Raw genomic sequence first — 22,563 nt, forward strand, 5'->3', positions numbered from 1 at the left:
AAGACATGAATAAAAACACTATTACAGAAAATTCTTGGGAAGAAACATCCATTTCTTTTGATTGTTATCTTTATAAACCCAGACATATAAGGAGAATTCAGTGATGATAAGGAAATCGAGAGAAAAGGTTAGGTAAAACTCAAGATATTGTTATTTTAGTTATAATTAATAGCATTTTTGCTGCTTCTCCTTAAAGCCAAATAAAACAAAGCAATATAAGCACAACCACTGAAAATTAATCCAGTAATAATTTTTAAATTACCCTAAATCTTAAAAGCAATTAGATAAAAATCAAGTTATCAAATTTTATTTTCTTACATTGTGGAGACAAGGCAAATGTTAACATCTTGTGTACTGTTGAACTCTTTTACAATCTTGATTCTTTCCTCTGATTTGGTGCTTCCATCAAGTCGACGGTAATCAAACCCAGCCGCCATACAGTACTGCTGTAGAACATCAAGCAACTAGGGAGAAGGTATGGAGATGGGCAAAGAGTAATTTATGGTTTAATAAGTTTCATATCATTGTAGAGATAAGATTTACTAAGTATTAATAATTGCTGCTCACAAGTTCTTTCTTACAATTGCAAGAGCAACAGATATTTTCCTGGCTTCTGGCTCATATATTTCTTACTCATTATCTTGAAACTGACTTTAAAGTTCACCAATGTTTGCCCTGAAAAAAAAAAAAATCTTAGGAGAAAAAAAAAAAAATCAAACTGTATTTTTTTTAAACTAAAACCAAATGAAAAGAAAAGTACTGGCCAATTTAGGTAAGTGAATTTCATTATTTGTGCTATTTTCCAGATTCTAAAATCTCCTAAATGTCTTTTTTTTAAATCTCTTAAATGTCTTAAAGAACATTTTAATTATAACAAAAACATTAATAGATAATAAAAAAAATCTATCTTTGAGTCTGCTATTTGGCAGTAACTCTGATATCACTGAGATTTAATCATCTGTTTTAAAAGCTGCTTATCTCCCTACCATTTTCTACATTATGTTTAAGTTAGAAATTGTGGCTGGACACACTGTGTCTCTTAGGCTTTATGCCTCAGGAGTCAGGGCTGGGTCAATCAAGAATATACTTCAGAAGAAACTCACCTTGGTGGAAAAGGAGAAAAGTAGTATTTTATCTTTGTTTTTTCTGCAATGATTTAAAAGCTGCTGAAGGACCTGGAAATGAACCACAGAAATCAACTAGTGAACCAGTTCCAACTAAAAGCACGCTTTATACATATAAACATCACTTGAGAATTTCTTAAAAATTATTTTTATACAACATAACCTCAGTCCTCTCTCCTAATTCCCTTCCTTTTTCCCAACTTAGAGAAATAAAGTATTAGATATTACATGAGATGTTATTCATCATCATATTGTCAATAATGAGGTAAGGTTCCCAAAGACTTTTGTTTCATCTCATCTGGTTTTAATAAAAAGGAAGCATTTTAGATTATGGAATGCATTTAAATGAATTAATTTAATTTCCAAAACACACTTTCTTTATACCTACAATATGTTCAGAAACTAAATTACAGAACAGCATTCCTTTTAGGAAGTATTTAAGTTTTTTCTAGATAGATGTAATGAAATATGTTTAATTACATCTAGGTTCTAAAAGTCTTGATATTTATTTTCTTAAAATAATCAGTCACATATACACCTCTTCTCATTTTATCCCCTTCTGCTTCTCTATTTACAGTCAGCACTGACTTCCAGACTTGATTTTGACCTCAAAATGTCAATAATTTGCCCCCATCCAAGGTCTGTTAGGGAGGAAGCAAATAATCCAAACCCTGTGTATAACAGTAATACTGTTATTTTTAAAACAGGCATTTCCACATCTGGTAATGACAGTTCCAGAACACTGTGGAAAAGTAATCCACAAAGGAAAGAAAAAGAATTTTCTGTACTCAGCTTAAAGTTTTTCTGAATTATGCAATAAACACTTAAGCAATTTTGTTTATTCACTGATAAGCATATAAACTTAAAGAAAAAGTTATACTCAGGGGCACCTGAATGGCTCAGTCAGTTAAGCATCTGCCTTTGGCTCAGGTCATGATCCCAGGGCCTTGGGATGGAGCCCCACATTGGACTCCCTGCTCAGAGGTAAGTCTGCTTCTCCATCTCCCTCTGTATACTCACTTGCTCTTTCTTTCTACCTCTCTCTCAAATAAATAAATAAAAAATAAATAAATAAATCTTTTAAAAGAAATTATACTCAATATAAGAAATGTAAGACTCTTTTAATATTAATCTTTAATTTTAATTAATAGTAATATTAATTAATATTTAATTTTAATAGTTGACTAAGAGAAGACACTGTGCTAATAACTCTGACCCCCATCGTCTTATCCCTCAGTAAAAGCCATGAAGTTAAAAAGAAAGCTACTCAGATAACCAATCAAATGGTGAATAAAAATGTTACAGATTAGGTGAACATAATTTTAATACCTGTAGAACTTATAAAGTAAGCTTTGCTTTATTTTTTAATAAAATAACGGACTCTATATAAAGTATGTGCATTTGAATTTCACATGATACATTAACTTTTTAAAATTAAAAGATTTTATTTTTTGGAGCAATTATAGATTTACAGAAAAATGGAACAGAATATCCAGAGAACTCCCACAGACCTCCTCTCCCCCATCTTTTACTTCTGCCCCTCCCCTGCACATAGCTTTCCCTATTATTAACATCTTGCATTAGGGTAGTACATTTGTAACAACTGATGGGTGAGTAAATAATTATTAATAATACATTATTAACTATTATTAAATTATTAACCTCACTATACTAATTCAATAATAGTATTAACTAATACTATTATTAACTGAAGTCTATTTACATTAGGGTTCACTCATGTGTTGTACACTCCAGGGGTTTTGACACGTATATAATGACATGTACTCACCATTACAGTACTACACAGAATAGTTTCACTACCACAAAAACTCCCAATGCCCCATCTATGCATCCATCCCTCCTTGTAAACTACTGGCAACCACTTATCATTTTACTTTCTGTAGAGTTTTACATTTTCCAGATTGTCATATAGCTGGAATTATATAGTATGTAGCCATTTATTTATTTATGATTTATTTATTTATTCATGAGAGACACAGAGGCAGAGACACATGCAGAAGGAGAAGCAGGCTCCCTGAGTGGATCTGACACAGGACTCGATCCCAGGACCCCGGTATCACAACCAGGCGTCTCAGTATGTAGCCATTTAGATTGGCTTTTTTCACTTAGCAATATGCATGTAAGCTGCTTCATGTCTTTTTGTAGCTTGATAGCTCATTTCTTTTTATTATTGAATAATATTCTATTATCTGAATGTATCGTAATTTATCTATCTATTCACCTACTGAAGGATATCTTGGTTGCCTCCAAGTTTTGGCAATTATATGTAAAATTGTTATAAATATCTGTGTACAGGCTCTTGTGTGAACATAAATTTTTAATTTATTTGAGTAAATACCAAGGAGTGTTGTAAATAACAATGTTCACAGGTAAGAAATCTTGGGCCTAACTTTTCTTGAATTTGTTAGGCCTGGAGATGAACATCACCCATATCTGATCCCAACAGCACTAAACTGGGTTTCCTAAATCTTTTTCTACTGCCGCCAACAGTAAGTGGCTCTGTGGTATTTCCCAAGGGAAGAGAAAAATCCTCATTTTCTCTTATCAGGGGAATAGGTACAACTTGTGCCAATCCACTTGAATAGTAGCTGAGATCAAAAAAGACCTTCATATATAAGAGAAGGAGTTGGTGTTCATGAAGTATAGTTCGGAGGGTATGGGGAGGGTACAGTGAGCATAACATCAACAAATAAATCGCAGCTGCAGGCTGACCTATAATAAGAGAAGAACTAGTATCTTTCATCACCTGAATTCAAAAAGTACACGCAACCTGGATTTCCTAACTCTCCCCACAGACAATAGATTATAAGCCTATACATTTTTTTTTTTTTTTTTTATGATAGGCACACAGTGAGAGAGAGAGAGAGAGGCAGAGACACAGGCAGAGGGAGAAGCAGGCTCCATGCACCGGGAGCCTGACGTGGGATTCGATCCCGGGTCTCCAGGATCGCGCCCTGGGCCAAAGGCAGGCGCCAAACCGCTGCGCCACCCAGGGATCCCTAAGCCTATACATTTTGGATCACTAAATCCAGATGATGTTGATAATCAAATGATCAACACAATCTAAAAAACAGAACCCTAGACTATCAGTCTCTATCTTGTTGGTGTTCTCTTGCAAAACAAATAAATTATAGGCTTCTTTCACATATAAAGATAACTATCCAGCCCCCAGAAATAATTCATGCTTGCTCTTTCCCGTCTAAAAATCATGATAAAAAATAAATGTAATAATTATTTTAAGCAGACATTATTATTCATAGATATATAACTCCAACAGTACACTTTATTTTATTTATTTTTTCATGAGAGACACGGAGAGAGAGACAGAGACACAGGCAGAGGGAGAAGCAGGCTCCCCATTGGGACCCTGATGCGGGGCTAGATCCCCAGACCCTGGGATGATGACCTGAGCCAAAAGTAGATACTCAACCAGTGAGCCACCGAGGTGCCCCCAGACTTACTTATTTTAAAAATAAACAACTCTCAACAAAGTGGATATAGAGAAAGCATACATCAACATAATAAAAGCCATATATGAGAAGCCCACAGCTAACATAACACCCACTGAAAGCTTTTCCTTCAAGATCAGGAATAAGACAAGGATGCCTACTCTTGCCACTGTTATTCAACACAATACTAGAAATCCTAGCCAGAGCAATTCGGCAAGAAAAAGAAACAAAAAGCATCCAAAGGGAACCCTGGGTGGTGCAGCGGTTTGGCGCCTGCCTTTGGCCTGGGGCGCGATCCTGGAGACCCGGGATCGAATCCCACGTCGGGCTCCGGGTGCATGGAGCCTGCTTCTCCCTCTGCCTGTGTCTCTGCCTCTCTCTCTCTCTCTCTGTGTGTGACTATCATAAATAAATAAAAATTAAAAAAAAAAAAAAAGCATCCAAATGGGAAAGGAAGAAGAAAAACTGTCTCTATTTACACATGGCATGATCTTATACATATAGAAAGCCCTAAAGACTCACCCAAAAACTGTTAGAACTAATAAATTTAATAAAGTTATATGATACAAAATCAAACCACAAGAATTCATTGCATTTCTGTACACTAATAAGGAAAAATATAAGAAACTAAGAAAATAATTGTATTCATAATTATATCAAAAAGAATTAAGTAACTAAAAATACATTTAACCAAGGAGGTAAAAGACCTGTATACTAAGAACTAAAACACACTGAAGTAGATAACAAATAAAAAGATATTCAGTGTTCATAGGTTGGGAACTAATGGTAAAATGTCCATACTGCTCAAAACACTTATAGATTCAATGCAATCCCCATCAAAATTCCAATGGCACTTTCCACAGAAATAGAACAAACAATACTAAAGTTTGCATGGAACCACAAAAAAAAAACCCCGAAGAGTCAAAGCAATCTTGAGAAAGAGCCAAAAATTAGAGGCATCACACTTCCTGATTTCAAACTACATTACAAAGGTACTATAATCAAAACAGTATGGTATTGACATAAAAACAGACATACAGATCAATGAAACAAAATAGCCCAGAAATAAACCCACACTTATATAGTCAATTAATTTATGACAAAGGAGATAAGAATATACAATGGGGAAAAGATAGTCTTTTCACTAAATGGTGCTGGAAAAACAAGACAGCCTCATGCAAAAAGAATGGAATAGATCCCCATATGACATCTGCACCCCCATGTTTACTGCAGCATTATTTATGATAGCCAATACATGGAAAAAGTTAGGTGTCTGTTGACAGATAAGTGGATAAAGAAAGAATGGTACATACATATTTAATGGAATACTGAGCCATAAAAAGGAAAGAAATCCTGGCATTTGCAACAACATGAAGGTCATTATCCTATATTAAATAAGAGAAAGAGGGGATCCCTGGGTGGCGCAGCGGTTTGGCGCCTGCCTTTGGCCCAGGGCGCGATCCTGGAGATCCGGGATCGAATCCCACGTCAGGCTCCCGGTACATGGAGCCTGCTTCTCCCTCTGCCTGTGTCTCTGCCTCTCTCTCTCTGTGACTATCATAAATAAATAAAAACGTAAAAAAAATTAAAAAAAAAAAAGTTTTAAATAAGAGAAAGAGTTAAACAAAATGATCTCACTTATCTGTGGAATCGAAAAAAAAAAAAGGTTGTATTTTTAAGTATAGAGAACAGATTGGTGGTTGCCAGCAACAGGGGGTAGAGGCAGACAGAATGAGTGAAGATGGTCAAAAGGTACAAACTTCCAGTTATAAGATAAATCCTGGGGATTTAATGTATAGCATGGTGACCGTAATTAATAATACTATATTACATATTTGAATGTTGCTAAGAGAGTACATCTTAAAAGCTCTCATCACAATAAAAAAGACTATGTATGGTAATAGATATTAATTAAACTTATTGTGATGATCATTTTGCCATATACATATATATCAAATCTAATTTGATTGATTAGACCTAAACTAATATAATGTTATATGTAAATTATATCTCAATTAAAAAAATACATAGACAAGTTTTTAAAGTAATCTACTTGGCTTTTATTTTATTTCATTAAATTTAGAGGCCCAAGCAAACTAAACTATGATGAGTTTATATTGATTAATTGCTAAAAATATTTCCAGGATTTTAAGAAAATCACCACCAGACTACTTTGAATTAATTCTTATTTATTTAGCCAAAAGAAATAACTTACTTTTTAAAAATTAAACCACAATGTTGAGAATTGTTCAGTAATAGTCTCTGCACCCATAAATAAAGATTCTTGATAGTTACTAAATGATTAAATAAACAAAGTGGCTGCAAAAAGGCTGTAAGCGATCAGCAAGTCATGCAGCTGTCACAGGTAATGCCTCAAGCCCCGGGTCCTGGCTGGAGAACCTAGCCTTACTTTTCCCACCCTCCTTTCATAATACATCACCAAGAGCAGCACCTACAGGTCAGTTTCCTGGTGTAGAACAAATGTTCCCTTGCCACAAATGAGACTTTTAGCAAGCTTCCAATATAGATTGGTAACTAAAAATAAGAGGTTAGAAAATTCAGTCTAGACATCTTGTCCACCTTGAACTCTTTAAGATGTTTCTTTCTCTAATTTTGAGCTATTGCCTATCCTCATCCTTGTGTCTGGCATTAGCATTTATCTCCTTAAACATTTGAAGATAAGCAATTATACATATGGCAACAGCATACATTTTAAAGAGGGCATACATCTAATACATCAATAAAGAAAGTCTGAAGTATATTTGATGTAACCACCTAATTGAGAAACAGCTACATGCATGGTTCACTGTAAGCTAGTAAATGCTATTTCACTTGTCTTTGGCCACAGTCTCTTCTGAATGATTGGGTACCTGTTCTGACTTGTTGGTGTCCCTGCCATACTATTGATAAATATTTTGTATATCATTCTCGTGTATATACAGCCTGAAAGAGCATTTACCTTCATTTTCCCACTATATTTTGGGTCAGAAAGGGTTTCAAAGGATGCATCTTTGCTTTTCTGCACAAAATCTGGGAACTTGGAAAATACCTGATCACATATCCTTTTGATAAGTGTTTCCTTAGGAGGAAAAGATAGAAGAAAAGAAATTTTAACTTAATACATTTATATCTACACAGAGATTGATTTTGAAAAAAATTCTATTTAGAGGGAATATATTACTTTGAAGATATTATCAGTCAGACTAATAATTCAGAAAACCTTAAAGTGATCATGCTAATCATATATTGCTTTGATAAGTTCTGAGATAATGATAATTTTATCATTTTTCTTTTATAATTTCTAAAGCAAGGAATCAAATACTTCCCAAAGACAAGACTATCAAAAAATAGTATTGAATGCTTATTAGATTTTAAACTTATATTTGAACAGCATGAAGAATATAACACAAAAAAATATATAACATCACTATATAAGAAAGGCCTAAAGAAGATTTTTTATTTTACGTTGTGTTCTAGAATAAGTTACAATTGAAATGATCAAAGTAAATGATTGCATTTTAATCAGGTAGGTTGGATAAATGCAATTAGATAGATTATTAATGGAGTAAGACTGACTCATCAAATATCTAACCTAGTAATTGCATCAAAACATGTTAGGAGAACAAATATATCGACATTATCAGAGATATAAAAAAGAGGTATTACTTTAAATTAGGCTTCAATTTTCTCTTAAAAAACTTAAGAGCATATACTTCTTTGATACCTAAATTAAAAAATGAGCAAGTCAGTTTTCTCTTAAATTGCATACAAAAATAAAGATATCTGGCTATGACATTTAGTACCAAATATAATATCTTTATACCAAATAGCATCACAAAGAAATTTAAAAAGCCAACTCAAACCTGTTGTTTGGAGGTGCTAGCAGACTGCAGTAGTGCAACATGGTTAGCTACCTTCTGAAGGACTGCAAGGTAACTGAAATATAAGGTTTTCACTGTTTCACCATGTGAATTGGTCTGTAAACAGAAAAAGAGAGAAAATGAAAACAAGCACGAGACTAACATGGCTACGTCACTACTGCCTTCATAAATGATATCACTTACACTAACGTTTATCATTTGGTCACTACTGGCACAATACACAAAATATCCATGAATCACTTAATACAGAATCATACTTTTGGTGATGCTTTTAATAAAAGAGAGGAGAAAGTCCTCATTCCAGAAGGTATTTACCCTCATGATACACAGTGTCAGAAACACTGCAGTAAGAAGTTCCTAGCAATGAAATAAGGCATGGGGGGCAGGGTTATATTTCACTGTCCTCTCATTTATATTACAAAGTTTCGTAAGAAACTGTGCTATTAGGAAAAAGTGATGTAAAAAAACAGCAAAACAGATGAGAGACGGAATAAATATCAATCTGGATATTTATGTAGGATCCCTCTATGTACATGGATATCTGATAGCTAACTTGATGATAAAATAGGTAGAAAAAAGGGCAGGAAATAAATACAGATAGAAGGTTAAAAAAATACAAACTAGTATTTGTTTCTAAATAAAAAATAAAATACTTTATTATACTGATACGCATTTAAATTAATTAACATTCTACCAGAATAATATTTTAAGCCTGCTATCAAAGACTAAGTTTATTATTAAGGGATAAGGCGAAACTTCTGAATATAAGATAAAATTTCAAGATGAAGTAGGCTACTTCCCAATAAAAGTTGAAAGGGAGGATATCAAATTGAAGCTACTAGTTTCTGAGAGCTACTGAAAGACCAGTTTATCAAAAAATATTTGAATATTGTATTTTGCTATTATTACCATTTGATGTTATAAAATAATTTCAAAAATTATTCCTTTTTAAGTTATGGCTTCTAAAGGAATTGAGGAAAAGTTATTTTATCTGCTCCTTACCTCCGACACTGGAATAAAGAACTATGTAATCAAAAGCAAGATTGTGAAGATACCACACAGAAACGCTTGCCTTATAACAACAATTTCTCCTTTTCCGGCCACTGCTGCAGCTACAAGGTTCAGAAGACTGAAGTATCAAAGTCACATCTTTGGTTTCTAATACTGTTTGATAGACAGCTTTCTGAAAATCTGTCAGAGAACAATACACCATCTGCCAAGATGAAACACTAAGTAATTATTGGTACTTTTTAATAGCAGTAATAATCACAATGCACATCAGATTTTATAGACTATAAAAGTGAAAACTGCTTATAAACTATTTTTCTTTTAGATGCATTAATATGACAATTTCTCCCACCCTAATCTAAACCCTATAAATGATAACTTTATTTTCAAATCTCATAGAGTTTGTTTTTCAATTGAAAGGAATTAAAATATGAAAAAACAAGTGGTTTCCTTATATATTTCTGAATATATTCTGGGTCTTTTCAGGATTTCATACTATTAGCCCATCATGCAAATAAGTGACTATAGTTTAGGTCAAATAAAAAACTAGATAAGAAGGGGTGCCTGGGTGGCTCAGTCAGTCAGGCATCTGCCTTTGGCTCAGGTCCTGGGATGGAGTTCTGAATTGGACTCCCTACTCACTGGGGAGCTTGCTGTCTTCTGCTCCTCTCCCCTACTTGCTCTCTCTGTCTCTCTCAAATAGATAAAAATCTCTAAAAAAAAAAAAAAATAGTAGGAAAAGAGAAAAGGGAAACTTTAGAACAATGGTATGAATAATACTTACTGAACTACTTGAAAACTTAGAAAAAAATTTAAAACTTTATATTACTATTTGTAACAATTTGTATTTGATTTCCTGCTATAAATTCCTAAGGTTAGTAAAGGTTAAGAACTTAATACACATAAAAGCAACTACAAGTTTCTGTTTTATGCCAAAATTCAAAAAAAGAAAATTTGATATAATCATGCCACTAAGCTACGTAGGATGTAATTTACCTTATATTTCTAGTAGCACTGGAAATTGGTAAAAGTCCTCTAGATGTAGCTGTATGTAACGAGGGTCATAAAACACATAGTAAGAGTTAAAAAATGTGAATACAAGGGAAAAGCCATCTATTTATGAATGTTTATATGTTTAAATCACTACAAAATATTGCAAAAAGAAAAAATTCTGCTCATTGTTTCTTTGGGTGTTACAGAAACTTTTTACTTTGATGTAGTCTCACTTTTTTTAAAAAAAGAATTTATTTATTTTAGAAAGAGAGACAGAAAGAGAGCAGGAATCACAGGGGCAGAGGAGAGGGAAAGGGAAACTTTAGCAGACTCCACACTGAGTGTTAAGCCCGACTCAGGGCTTGATCTTACCATTCCAAGATCACGACCTGAGCTGAAACCAAGAGTTGGACACCTAATCAACTGCACACCACCCAGGCACCCCATAGTCTTATATTTTATTTTTGCTTTTGTTGCTTATAGTTTTGATATCATATTTAAAAAATCATCACCAAGACCAGCATCAAGGAGCTTTTTCCCTGTTTTCTTCTAGGAGTTTTATAAGATTTTGTCTTGTGTGTTAATCTTTAATCCATTTCCAGTTAATTTTTGTGAGTGGTGTTAAGACAGAAGTTCAATTGCATTCTTTGCATATGAATATTCAATTTTCCCACCACCACTTATTGAAAACAGTATCTTCCTTTCTTACTCACTGAGTATTCCTGACTCCCTTGTCAAATATTATATTTGACTGTATGTATATGCATGGGTTTATTTCTATTCTACTCCTCCGATCTATGTGTCTGTTTTTATGCCAGTACCATTCTGTTTTGATTACTATAGCCTAGGAACATGCTGTGAAATCAGGAAATGTGATGCCTGCCAACTTTGCTTTTCTTTCTCAAGACTGTTTTGGCTATTTTGGGATCTACTGTGGTTCCATATGACTTTTAGGATTGTTTGTTCTATTCCTATAAAACAATGCCATAGGAATTTTGATAGGGATTGCACTGAATCTATAGATAGCTTTGGGTATTTGACAATATTAATTCTTCCAATCTATGAACATGGGTATGCTTCCATTTATTTGTATCTTCTTCAATTTCTTCCATCAGTTTCTTATAGTTTTATATAGGTCTTTCACATCCTTGGTTAAATTTATTCCTAAGTACCTTAAAACACATAGTAACATTTACTAAACACTTTTTACATGCCACACATTTCAGAGCAACCATGTAAGGCACTGTCATCATCATTCCTATTTAACTGACAAAGAAACCAAGGTTTGGAAGACAGCAAATTGCTCAAAGTCACAAAACTCCTAACAGGATTCAAGCTTATATTATTTCATCTCAGAGCCCATAGTCTAAACACTCTATGCACAAGTCTCTCTTCATATATTTATAGTTATTCCTCCTATTGGATAGACAACTAAATAATATACATAAAATTGCACAAAATATTTTTAAAAGTGGGGATTCATTAAGTATTTCAATTAAATAGTAGTATTTGCTTTAGATCAAAAAGTCAATTTCCCCAACTTGTATATCAGTATATTTGCCTTTCAAATCTGTCTTTTAAAAGTAATAATCAACAGGATATCCTAAGACTAGAGAATATTTGATAGTATTACCCATACTTGGGACAATATTAATTAAGCTTAATTCATAGTAATTCATAGAACCTTTATTCCATTACCTGAGTTAGAAGAACCACAGAATTAAAAACTATGAGAGGACACTACATGTAAAAAAAACTCTTAAGATTTACTCTTCAAGTTTTCTTAAACAATTAATGGAATTTAATTATAACTTTCCTAAACTTTTTCAAATTAAGTTGGTTGTATAAAATAAACAGCATTCTAAAAGAAACAAACCTATAAAACAAACCTTTTAAACACTATAGTCTTGTATCTGTTACAAGGTCTCAAAGAATATACGGGGCTACAAATAGTGCACAATATATGAAGGGCAAAATATGAACAGAAAACAAATTAGGGAGACAGTTCTTTTTTCATTGAGAAAGAATTACACCAAAAGCCTTCTTATTATAAAATAAGAGAAATGAGTTTTATGTATACTAACAATAAACCTGTCAACTAACCTGTTAGATTGGGCTCAATTAATCCTTTCTGAATTTGCATATAACAACTTTTTCCACACTTAGTAAAAGACAAAAAAAAAACCTATATTCATAAAGTACCACAGGAAATAGATTTCCTCTTTTTTTAAATTTTTTTATTTTTTTTTTTATTTATGATAGTCACAGAGAGAGAGAGAGAGGCAGAGACATAGGCAGAGGGAGAAGCAGGCTCCATGCACCAGGAGCCCGACGTGGGATTCGATCCCGGGTCTCCAGGACTGCGCCCTGGGCCAAAGGCAGGCGCTAAACCGCTGCGCCACCCAGGGATCCCCTAGATTTCCTCTTAAAAAGAATTTTTTTTTTTTCAGAAAAAATAAAACATGATGAAAGATCAATAACTTAAACGATGAGAAATTAATAATTTAAACAAATGCAGTTCTCACCCGGTCTTCCTTCTTAGGCAACTGATCCTTGATTAGAGTCTTGGTACGCCTGAGAAACCATCCAGACATCATCTTTGCAAGCCTTTGCATGGCCTTTCGACCAGTAGCTAGTTCTCTTTTTGTTGCTGTGTGTCTCTGACCATGTTCTACTGGGTCAGAAAACTGCTTCTTGAAGTGGATCCTACTACCTAAAAGTCCTGGCACAGCCCTTTAAAGGCAACAACAACAAAAATATTATGGCTTTATTAAATTATCTAAAAAGAAACACATTGACTTTTTTTGCTTCTAAGAAATATTCTAAGTTACTTGTTCATGAATGATAACAATAACAAAATATAAGAAAAGAGAATGTATAACTACAAAATGACAGAATTAGTAAATAATTCAGATATTTACTTCGGGACCAAGAGTATTATATAAAGATAGGTATACATGAGACTCTACTCTGTATAATGTGTTTGGGACAAACGTGACCATAAATAGACATGATTTTTTTTTTTTTAAGAAATGATTAATGAGCAAACAAAGTAACACTAAATTAAAGAAATATTAAAAATTTTCCCAAAAAGAAAAATTGTTTTCACTCACCAATCCATAACACACCACAGTTCTTTCATGTTGTTCTGAAGAATGGTTCCAGTGAGGCCAATGCGAACATTACATTTCAAAGCTTTCATAACTTCTGTTACTCTAGCCTTTGGATTCTTGATTTTATGAGCTTCATCCACAATGACAGCTGACCATTCCAAACTGCAAAGTGAGAAAAAAGGTGGGGAAGTGGTTGATTTGAGAAAGCTTTCCTTTCTTACTCTGTATAATTTTTAGAGAGCAGCTTTCTCTACCATGGTTTTAGAGCTTTTCCCCTTTTACTCTTTGATGATTCCATATGATTCTGTTAAACGGTCATGGGTTTGAGCAACCCATAAAAATAAAATATGTAGGGAGACAAAAGGGCACAGATTCTGTTTAATGATGGTACAATGAAAAAAGTCATTTAAACATTACTAAAATGACAAAAAAAAGGAATTTTTAAAAAGAATAAACTAGAGAAATATAAAATAAAAGCAAAACTTACAAGTTAAATCTGAATGAAAAAGTCTATATAAACTTATGATTTTAAAAATTATATACGTAGCTCTGTCTGCTAAAAAGGTTTAGAATCAATTGTTACCCCAGTAGCAGTGAGCACCCATAGTAGTCAGTTTCCTAAAAATAAAACAAAACAGAGCCCCATGGAGACATGATTGATTTCAGACATGCAGCAGAGGAAACAGCAAAGAGCCAAAGGACACAGAAGCCAGAGTAATTGGAAAATTTGAGCATCATTAAGAATGATGATTATAATTGAATATAAAACACTGAATAAATAAAAACCCAAAATTTTATGAAAAAAAATTTATATCCTTACCTCACACCATAAACAAAAATGAACTCAAACAGATCACAAATCTAAAAATAAGAACCTAAACTATAAAACTTATAAACCATAGGAAAAAAATCTTGTGATTCTGGGTTAGGTATAAATTTCTTAGATATGATATCAACAAAAAAATTCTTTTATAAATTGGTCTTTATTAAAGTTAAAAACTCTTCTAATCCAAAGAAATCATAAGGAAAATGAAAGACATACAGCCTAGGAGAAAATATTTGCAAATCACAATCTGGTAAAGAACTTATACACAGAATATATAAAGAATTATTACAATTCAACACAAGCTAAAAGAATCCAATTTAAATGTAAGTAAAATATTTTAATAGTCTTTTAACCAAAGAAGATATACAAAGGACGAATAAGTACATAAAGGATTCTTAACATCTTTAGTCATTAGAAAAATGCAAATTAAAACCACAAGAAACTGCCACAAATCCATTTGAGTGGCTATAATCAAACAAAGGTTGACAATATCAAGTATTGACAGGATAGAGGAACAAACACTCAAACACTGTTTTTGGGAAAGTGCAGCTACTTTTTCTTTTTTGTTCAGCTACTTTTCTAAAACAATTTGGCAGTTTTCTTAAAAAATTAAATTTCTCAAAACACCAGCAATTCCATTCCTAAGAACCTGTCCAAAAAAAAAAAATGAAAATTTACGTCCATGCAAAACTTGTACATAAATGTGCACAACAGCACTATTCATGACAGCCCCATGCTGGAAACAATCCAAATGTCTTTGCATTGGGGGAAGGATAAACAAACTGAGGTATATATATATATAACAGTACTGTTCAGCAATAAAATGCAACAAACTATTGAAACATGCTACAACATGATGAACCTCAAAAATCATTGTTAAATGAAGGAAACCAAACACAAAAGACTTCACAGTGAATGATTCCATTTACATGAAATTTCCAGGAAAGGCAAATCTACAGAGAACAAAGCACACTGCATTGCTTGAAACTGGAGATGGAACCACAGACTGACTCTAAGCAAAACACTTTTTGAGGTGATGGAGATGTTCTAAATCTGAATTGTGATAATCACAACTTTATAAATTTATTAAAAGGGCAGCCCTGGTGGCGCAGCGGTTTAGCGCCGCCTGCAGCCCGGAGTGTGATCCTGGAGACCTGTGATCTAGTCCCACATGGGGCTTCCTGCATGGAGTCTGCTTCTCCCTCTGCCTGTCTCTGCCTCTCTCTCGCTCTCTCTGAATGAATAAATAAATAAATCTTTAAAATAAATAAATAAATAATAAATTTATTAAAAATCATTCTATACTTAGAATGGATATATTCTATGGTATGTCAAATGTACTTCATTAATCAAACCATTAATCCATAGTGACACTCAAAAAAGGGGGAGATGGGAGGAAAACTTTGCTATCATTGTAGATGACCATTACACCAACATCTTAGTCTGAAAATTCACCAAAGAATCAAGCATTTGCATTGCTTTTTTAGTTGATATCATAGTTAAAATTCCTGATTAAAGGAGAATGTCAGTTATTAAGTGTAAAAGAAATTATTAATTCACGAAAATATTATTTTGCAAAACCCAATAAAACAACTGACTCAGGCAAGAATATTTTTTGTATGCTAACACCCCTAAGCAAAAGAATTGAAGGATCAGAATATTCAAATAGAGGCAAAGTATCACCTCACAAATTACTTCTAATTGTAAAGGGAGAAACATAACTTTATAATCTCAGATGACCACTTCTTTAGCCTGTAGAGCAAACTTGGTATCATTAATAGTGAAACAACCAGGCATTAATAGCTCCAGAAATAAATATGAAGCCCACAGTATCACTTATAAAGTATTCATATAAAAAATGTTTAACCTGAATATAATTAAGCTTTTAGACCAAAATCAGCTTATAGAAACACAGATGTTAAAGGAATACACAATTCCTTGAGAAAGCAAATAGACAAATCTAATATTTGAGACATCCTAAAAGATACCTGGCCTGATCCCCTCAAAGTATCATATAATTAAAAAAAAATAAAGTTGGGGAATGTCCTAGATTAGAAGAGATTAAACATTAATCAACAAATCTATCACTTGAACACTCATGGAATCCTGCTTTGCAAATACTGTATATTAACATATTTTGATAAGGAAATTTTAATTGCTGTTAATTTTCTTAGGTGTGACAATGATAATGTGTATGAGAAAAAATATACTTAGTTTTAGGAAATCTGTGCTAAGATATTTAGAGATAATATTGTCATGTTATATACAACTGATTGAAATGACTCAGTTCCACCACAGTACATAGACATAGGCACATGCACATTAACATATTTTACCAACATTTGAATACATACACACACACAACTGATGAATCTAGGTGTTAAGTATATAGATGGTCATATACTGTTACTTCAAGTTTTCTACAGGTTTGATAATTTCTTAATATAAAGTTGAAAAAGAACAAAGAGAAAGAGGAAAAAAACACAAAATTTTAGAATTTAGGAAGAAAATGAACAAGATGACTTACAAAAGCAGAGAAAGCAGTAGCCTATGCAAGTAGTGGAGAAAGCCAAGAAGCAATCTGATTCATATTATTGAGGTCATAAAAAGCTAGGAATTGGTGGTACCAGATTCCTCCATTAATCAGACTTATGTAAATATTCAAGTCTAAGAAGCAGTTGGATCTCCTAGATAGTAGTTCCTACTCCATAAAATAGTCAAGTCACCTTCTAAAGTAAGCAAAAGAAGGGAAAATCCTCATTTTCCTTAAAAAGAAATCAGTGAATTTAGTTTTAGAAAACTAAATACGGAGGTAAAATTAGGAATATAAGTAAAAGAATAGAAGGTGTTTGTGTCTGAAGAATAGGTAATAGAGGTGGCAGGCAGGAGTAAATTGCAGTTTTTCATATTTGGCTTTTTAAATAATATACATATATAATATATAACTTAAAAATAAAAATGAAGCAAAACATATAATAACAAAAGGAGATACAGCTCACTCATATAGTGTTTACTCTGGATTATCTGTGATTAATGTTTAATCCTGTTCTAACACAGGGTACTCTTCTCACAAAAATTACTTAATATTTGAGCAGAGCATAACATAAAAACTTGTTGAATCACTATGTTGTACACCTGAAACTATGTCTGTGTTTGTAACAATCACAAAAGATAATGGCTTAATAAACATTTATTCAGCAATTATTATGTGCTAGAAGTGTTATTAAGTTCTGAAATACAGAAATTATCCTATACCAACGTCCTCAGCCTAAAGGGGTAGATAGTTAAAAATTAAAATTGGTGAGTTACTTAAGTTCTCCATGCCTCAGATTACTCCTGTCTTTCTGATAGCATCTATGAAACAGGAGCAAGCTATTATTAGCTTCTAAGTGAGATAAAATCAAATCCTAAACTGACAAATATGGAAATCCACCTTACTAATAATTATATTAAATGTAAATGGATTAAATACTGCAAATAAAAAGGCAGATTATTAGAATGGATTAAAAAAAAAAAGATCTAGCTATCATTAGCCACAAAAGGCTCAGGGCATCTGGGTGGCTCAGTGGTTGAACATCTGCCTTTGGTTCATGTTGTGACCCTGGGGTCCTGGGATCAAGTCCTGCTTCAGGCACTCCAGAGGGAGCCTGCTTCTTCCTCTGCCTTTCTCTCTGTGTCTCTCATGAATAAATAAATAAAATCTTTAAAATAAAAACCTATAAAATCCTCAATGTAAATATAAAGAACTGATATATTCAAATAAAAAGATGAATATACAGTAATTATAAGACTCTATGTCTATATTGATATCAAATAAAACTTCAAGATATAAAAAGAACATTTTTAAGATAAAAGGATCAATTGATAAGAAAAAATACTAATCTTAAATGTGTGTATACCTAATAACAGAGCTTCAAAATATATGAACTGAAAGGTGACAAAACTGAAAGAAATTTAAAAACACACAAATATAACTGAAGATTACATTTCTCTCTCAGAAATTATAAAACAGAAAATCAGTAACGATAGAGAACACTTAAGAACAACTCTTAACCAACTTGACCTTATTGATATTTATAGAACACTATATCTAACAACTGTAGAATAAACATATTTTTTATATATACATACCTCAGAAAAATACAAATTATACAACACAGTACCACCCCAGACACACTAAAATATCTAAAAACAAAAAGACTGACAATGATAAATGTCGGAGAATATGTAAAGCAACTGAAGTCCCCAAAAATGCTAGTTGAAACAAATGGTACAACCCATCAAGAAAATGGTTTGGCAGTTTCTTCTACAGTTTCTTCTCCAGTTACATATCCCAACAATTCCACTCCCAGGAAATGCAAGTATGTCTACCCAAGATCAATGAAAATGTATCCTTAAAAAAACACTTACACAGCAACATTTCTTAGAGTTTTACTTAAAATAACCAAATACTAGAAAATCCAAATATAAATATCTATTCTCAAATTAATGGGTAACAAAATGTGGTATATTCATAAAATGCAATACAAGTCTGCTTTAAAAAAGAACAATCACAGATACTTCAACAACATAGATGAATCTCAAAAATATTATGAGCGAAAGATGCTAAACACAACAGTTCTAGAGATTAGAAATCCAAGACTAAGGTGTTGGCAGGTTTATTTTCTTCTGAGTCCTCTCTCCTTGGCTTATATATATGACACTTGCTGTGTCCCCATGTATCTTTTCCTCTGTGTACTCAAGTTCCTGGTATCTTTCTCTTCTAAGGATGCCAGATAGATTGGACTAGACTACCTTAATGGCTGCGCATTTTAACCTAATTGCTTCTTTAAGAATATTATCTCCAAATACAGTTACATTCTGAGGTCCTTGGGACTGGGACTTGAACATACAAATTTGGAAGGGTCACAATTTAGCTCATAATAAGCCTCTTAGTTGGTCTTTCTCCATTTAGTTTGGTTCTTCTCTGTCTGCATACATAGCCGATAGGTTACTTATAAAATGCAAATCTGACCATTTTTACCATATTAGTAATCCACTGTAAACATTTCAAGGATACTTTACTATTCGATAAATAAAGACCTCTATTCCTCCAGAGAGCTTTCAGTATCTTTTATAAAATGTTCCTTGCTTCCCACACTCTTATTGTCTCCTAGCTACTTCCCTCTTACACACATGCTATAGCCAGAAGACACAGAAAGTATCAGAACTGCTTTCATTTATTCAAAAATGAGCCGTGATGTTTGTTGGCTGAAGGCCTCTGCAAATGCGCTTTGGTCTCTCTTCCTGCATTATTCTTCTATTCTTCAACTCTTACTTATCTATCCTTCAATTCTTACTCAGATCATAGGTCATCTTCTCTGGGAAGCTCCCTGACCATTCTACTCACTCTGCAGCAGAGTTAGATTCTTTATGTGCTCCCATGCATCATCTGTTACATATCAAACACTTACATGGCTTTATAGTTATGTCTTGAGATGCCCCATTAAAATCTTAAGATGTAGGTAGGCATACGTTACCAGCTCATTTCTTTTGGGTACTTACAGTCCTGGAACACTGATCCTCGAAATGTATATATATTTTTTGCCACTCAACAAGTGCAACAGATTCCCATAATTAAAATCATTCATGAAAACTGCTGTCTTAACCTAGAGGTGCCATATGCATGAAATTTAGAACAGTATTACCCTCCTTTAGGATGCATTGTTTGGAAATAGAATAAAGGAAAAAGAATGGACTATATAAAATCTGATGCAGGTTTGTTTTGTTTTGTTTTATTTTGTTTTAAGAGGGGGAGGAAGGAGAAGGAGAGAATCTTAAGCGGGCTCCATGCTAAGGCACCTATAGGTTCTTCCTCCTTAGAAAACAAGTTATTATAAACTATGTATTTCAATAATTTTGAAATGAAATTAAATGCTAAAGAATATTTAGAACTTTTTAAAAATCACAACGTAAAAGGATACAGTGGATGTAAACAGAATATTAATGCAATCATTTCCATTACCTGTTAAGTTCATCTAGACATAAACGTAGCGTTTCATAAGTTGTTAGAGCAATTTCACACTTCCTCTGCTTTACACGAACCAGTTCATTGTCTTTTTTGTTACCATGTAAAATAGTGACTCTGAAATATCCCCAGGTGTCCAATTCATCCCTCCAGTTGTAGAGGACAGAAAGAGGAGCAACTATTAAGAACATCTAAAAGAAGAAGAAAAACAAAATTATATTTTTTAAGAAATGAAAAAAGTGAAATCAGAATGTCAATAGTCCTTTAATTTTTGACATTGCAATTGATAAGAATAAACACAACTTAGTGACTGGATATAAAAGACTGTCAAAAAATACTTTGTTGTTCATCTTTTTATTAGGATAAAACAGATATCTAACTTTGTCCAACAGAATAACTGTTTTTTGTTTCACCCTAAATAAGGAGCTGAGAGTAAGAGAGAAACCTTTCTCCAAAACAGAGAAAGGAGTTTAATCAGGATCTGAAATAATAACTTCAAGAGCCAAGTGGGTAATATAAATATTTAAAGCAGGCCAGGTTTTTTTCTTAAATTATATGGTTTTCTGAAGCTCTCTTTCTTTTGTATTGGGCCCTAGTCCAATTACCCTCCTTCTCTCAGATACTGTCAGTTGAAGACCTGGAAAAATCATTTAAAAACTGAAGCAATTAGAAGAGAACCTCTCTCTCTTTTATCATTAGATCAATAATCTACTTATATTTATTTTCATAAATTCCTCCCTCCCACGTTACCATGGATGAACTATAATCATGTTCTTATCTAAAGGCAAACCCTAATCTTACACAGTAGTTACCATCACTTCTTGTCAATGCTAGAAAAATTGCAACAAATCTCCCCTATGTGACTAACTTTCACTTTTTAATGGACTAGATCCATCCATGAGCTAGTAAGTTCTAATATTTTCCAGTGTTAAAAAATAAAACAATACCCCAAATCCCCTTCCTTAACCCCTACATCTCTCTTTAACTATCCCTCATTACTTTACTGCCTTTCTAGCAATGATACTCGGGAGTTATCAATACTTATCATTTTTACTTACTTTCCTCCTCTTCTCTCTTGAATTCATATAAATGGGACTTCTGTCCTAACCCCTCCAACCAAAGCAGTCTTTATTAAGATTAATAATATATCTGTTTAGTCTTTACATAAATGTGAGACTCCCACTGATCTTCCCTGTACTAACCCCAAATCCTGTTATTACCCATTTTAATTTTTTAATGTTTTTATTTCTCACTGTTATCACTACTTCTAAGCTACTATACTTAATAACATTACAAGTTTCTTTCCAAAAGTTTTATTTTTGCCCTATTTAATAAAGAGGAACCAATTAAACATACTGAAAAATTTCAGTTTAGCAAAAAAATAACACAATACTAGTCTAAATCCTGCTCTCTCTTCTGTGAAATATTTCAGGTAGGCCATTTGTCAGCTATAAAAAGTCAAATTTGACTGTTTTGTAAAGAGAAAGAAGAAAAAAAAAAAAAAGATTAGCCTATTTGGTGTGAGAGTTCTTTTTCCCACCGCATCATCAAATACACATACTCTCTTGTCATACGTGATTCATCTTAAAAACTTTTGCCTTTTGACTTGGAGTTTATCCTATGAATTCCATTATTCTCCTACCTTCAGATACAAAATTTTGGATCCAAGTACTTAGTCCAAGTATAGTCTTATGCCCTCCCCCATTTTTGTATATTACAAGATGAAAATGATAGGTCCAAACTCTATTGCCCACTTTGAGCAGTTTTCCACTTCAGGTATCATTCATCAAAGTTGGCAATGAATCTAAAGATTCCTAAAATCAGTCCAAAGATTCAAAAAGTTTTAAAATTAAGACATTTCTTATTGGCCTTTGACATTGCAAAAGGTAAGTAAAATGGTTCAGTAACATTTTAATACTAAAAGAGGTCAGAGAACTAAGTTATGCCATTTGCAAAGTCCAGAGAAGGTACAGAAGAATGTGAAGTATTTACTACCATGCTGTGATTAATATTTCATTTAATAAGCCTTACTTAAGCAAAAGATGCCAAAACAATAAAATGGAAAGCAGTGTCCAGTTGCTATTTCACTGCACACACGTTAGAATAACGTTTGTTATTCTGAAGCCAAGAAGCAATTTTAT

At 33.0% G+C, this 22,563-nt stretch overlaps 1 protein-coding gene and 1 long non-coding RNA gene across 7 annotated transcripts in view; one reads left to right on the forward strand and one right to left on the reverse strand.

The window, feature by feature from the left end:
- LOC140638074 (uncharacterized) overlaps positions 1-9,980 on the forward strand; it is a 30,937-nt gene extending 20,957 nt beyond the window's left edge. The window contains exons 2-5 of one of the 2 annotated variants that reach the window (XR_012035257.1): positions 411-475; positions 2,055-2,108; positions 3,119-3,264; positions 9,429-9,980. This is a non-coding gene — a long non-coding RNA (uncharacterized lncRNA). The remainder of the gene's footprint in view (positions 1-410; positions 476-2,054; positions 2,109-3,118; positions 3,265-9,428) is intronic. The other variant, XR_012035258.1, reaches the window with a different exon arrangement.
- The window catches only part of ERCC6L2 (ERCC excision repair 6 like 2), a 160,171-nt gene that overhangs the window by 58,903 nt on the left and 78,705 nt on the right, over positions 1-22,563 (reverse strand). For all 5 annotated transcript variants that reach the window (XM_072834593.1, XM_072834591.1, XM_072834603.1 and 2 more), the window contains 8 exons: positions 20,420-20,613; positions 13,590-13,751; positions 13,002-13,209; positions 9,548-9,688; positions 8,458-8,571; positions 7,554-7,673; positions 1,104-1,175; positions 319-464 (listed from right to left, as the gene is read on the reverse strand). In XM_072834593.1, coding sequence (XP_072690694.1) covers positions 319-464; positions 1,104-1,175; positions 7,554-7,673; positions 8,458-8,571; positions 9,548-9,688; positions 13,002-13,209; positions 13,590-13,751; positions 20,420-20,613 — 1,157 coding nt within the window. The remainder of the gene's footprint in view (positions 1-318; positions 465-1,103; positions 1,176-7,553; positions 7,674-8,457; positions 8,572-9,547; positions 9,689-13,001; positions 13,210-13,589; positions 13,752-20,419; positions 20,614-22,563) is intronic.

This window comes from Canis lupus, chromosome 1, assembly GCF_048164855.1.
Source record: "Canis lupus baileyi chromosome 1, mCanLup2.hap1, whole genome shotgun sequence".
Taxonomy (NCBI): Eukaryota; Metazoa; Chordata; class Mammalia; order Carnivora; family Canidae; genus Canis; species Canis lupus.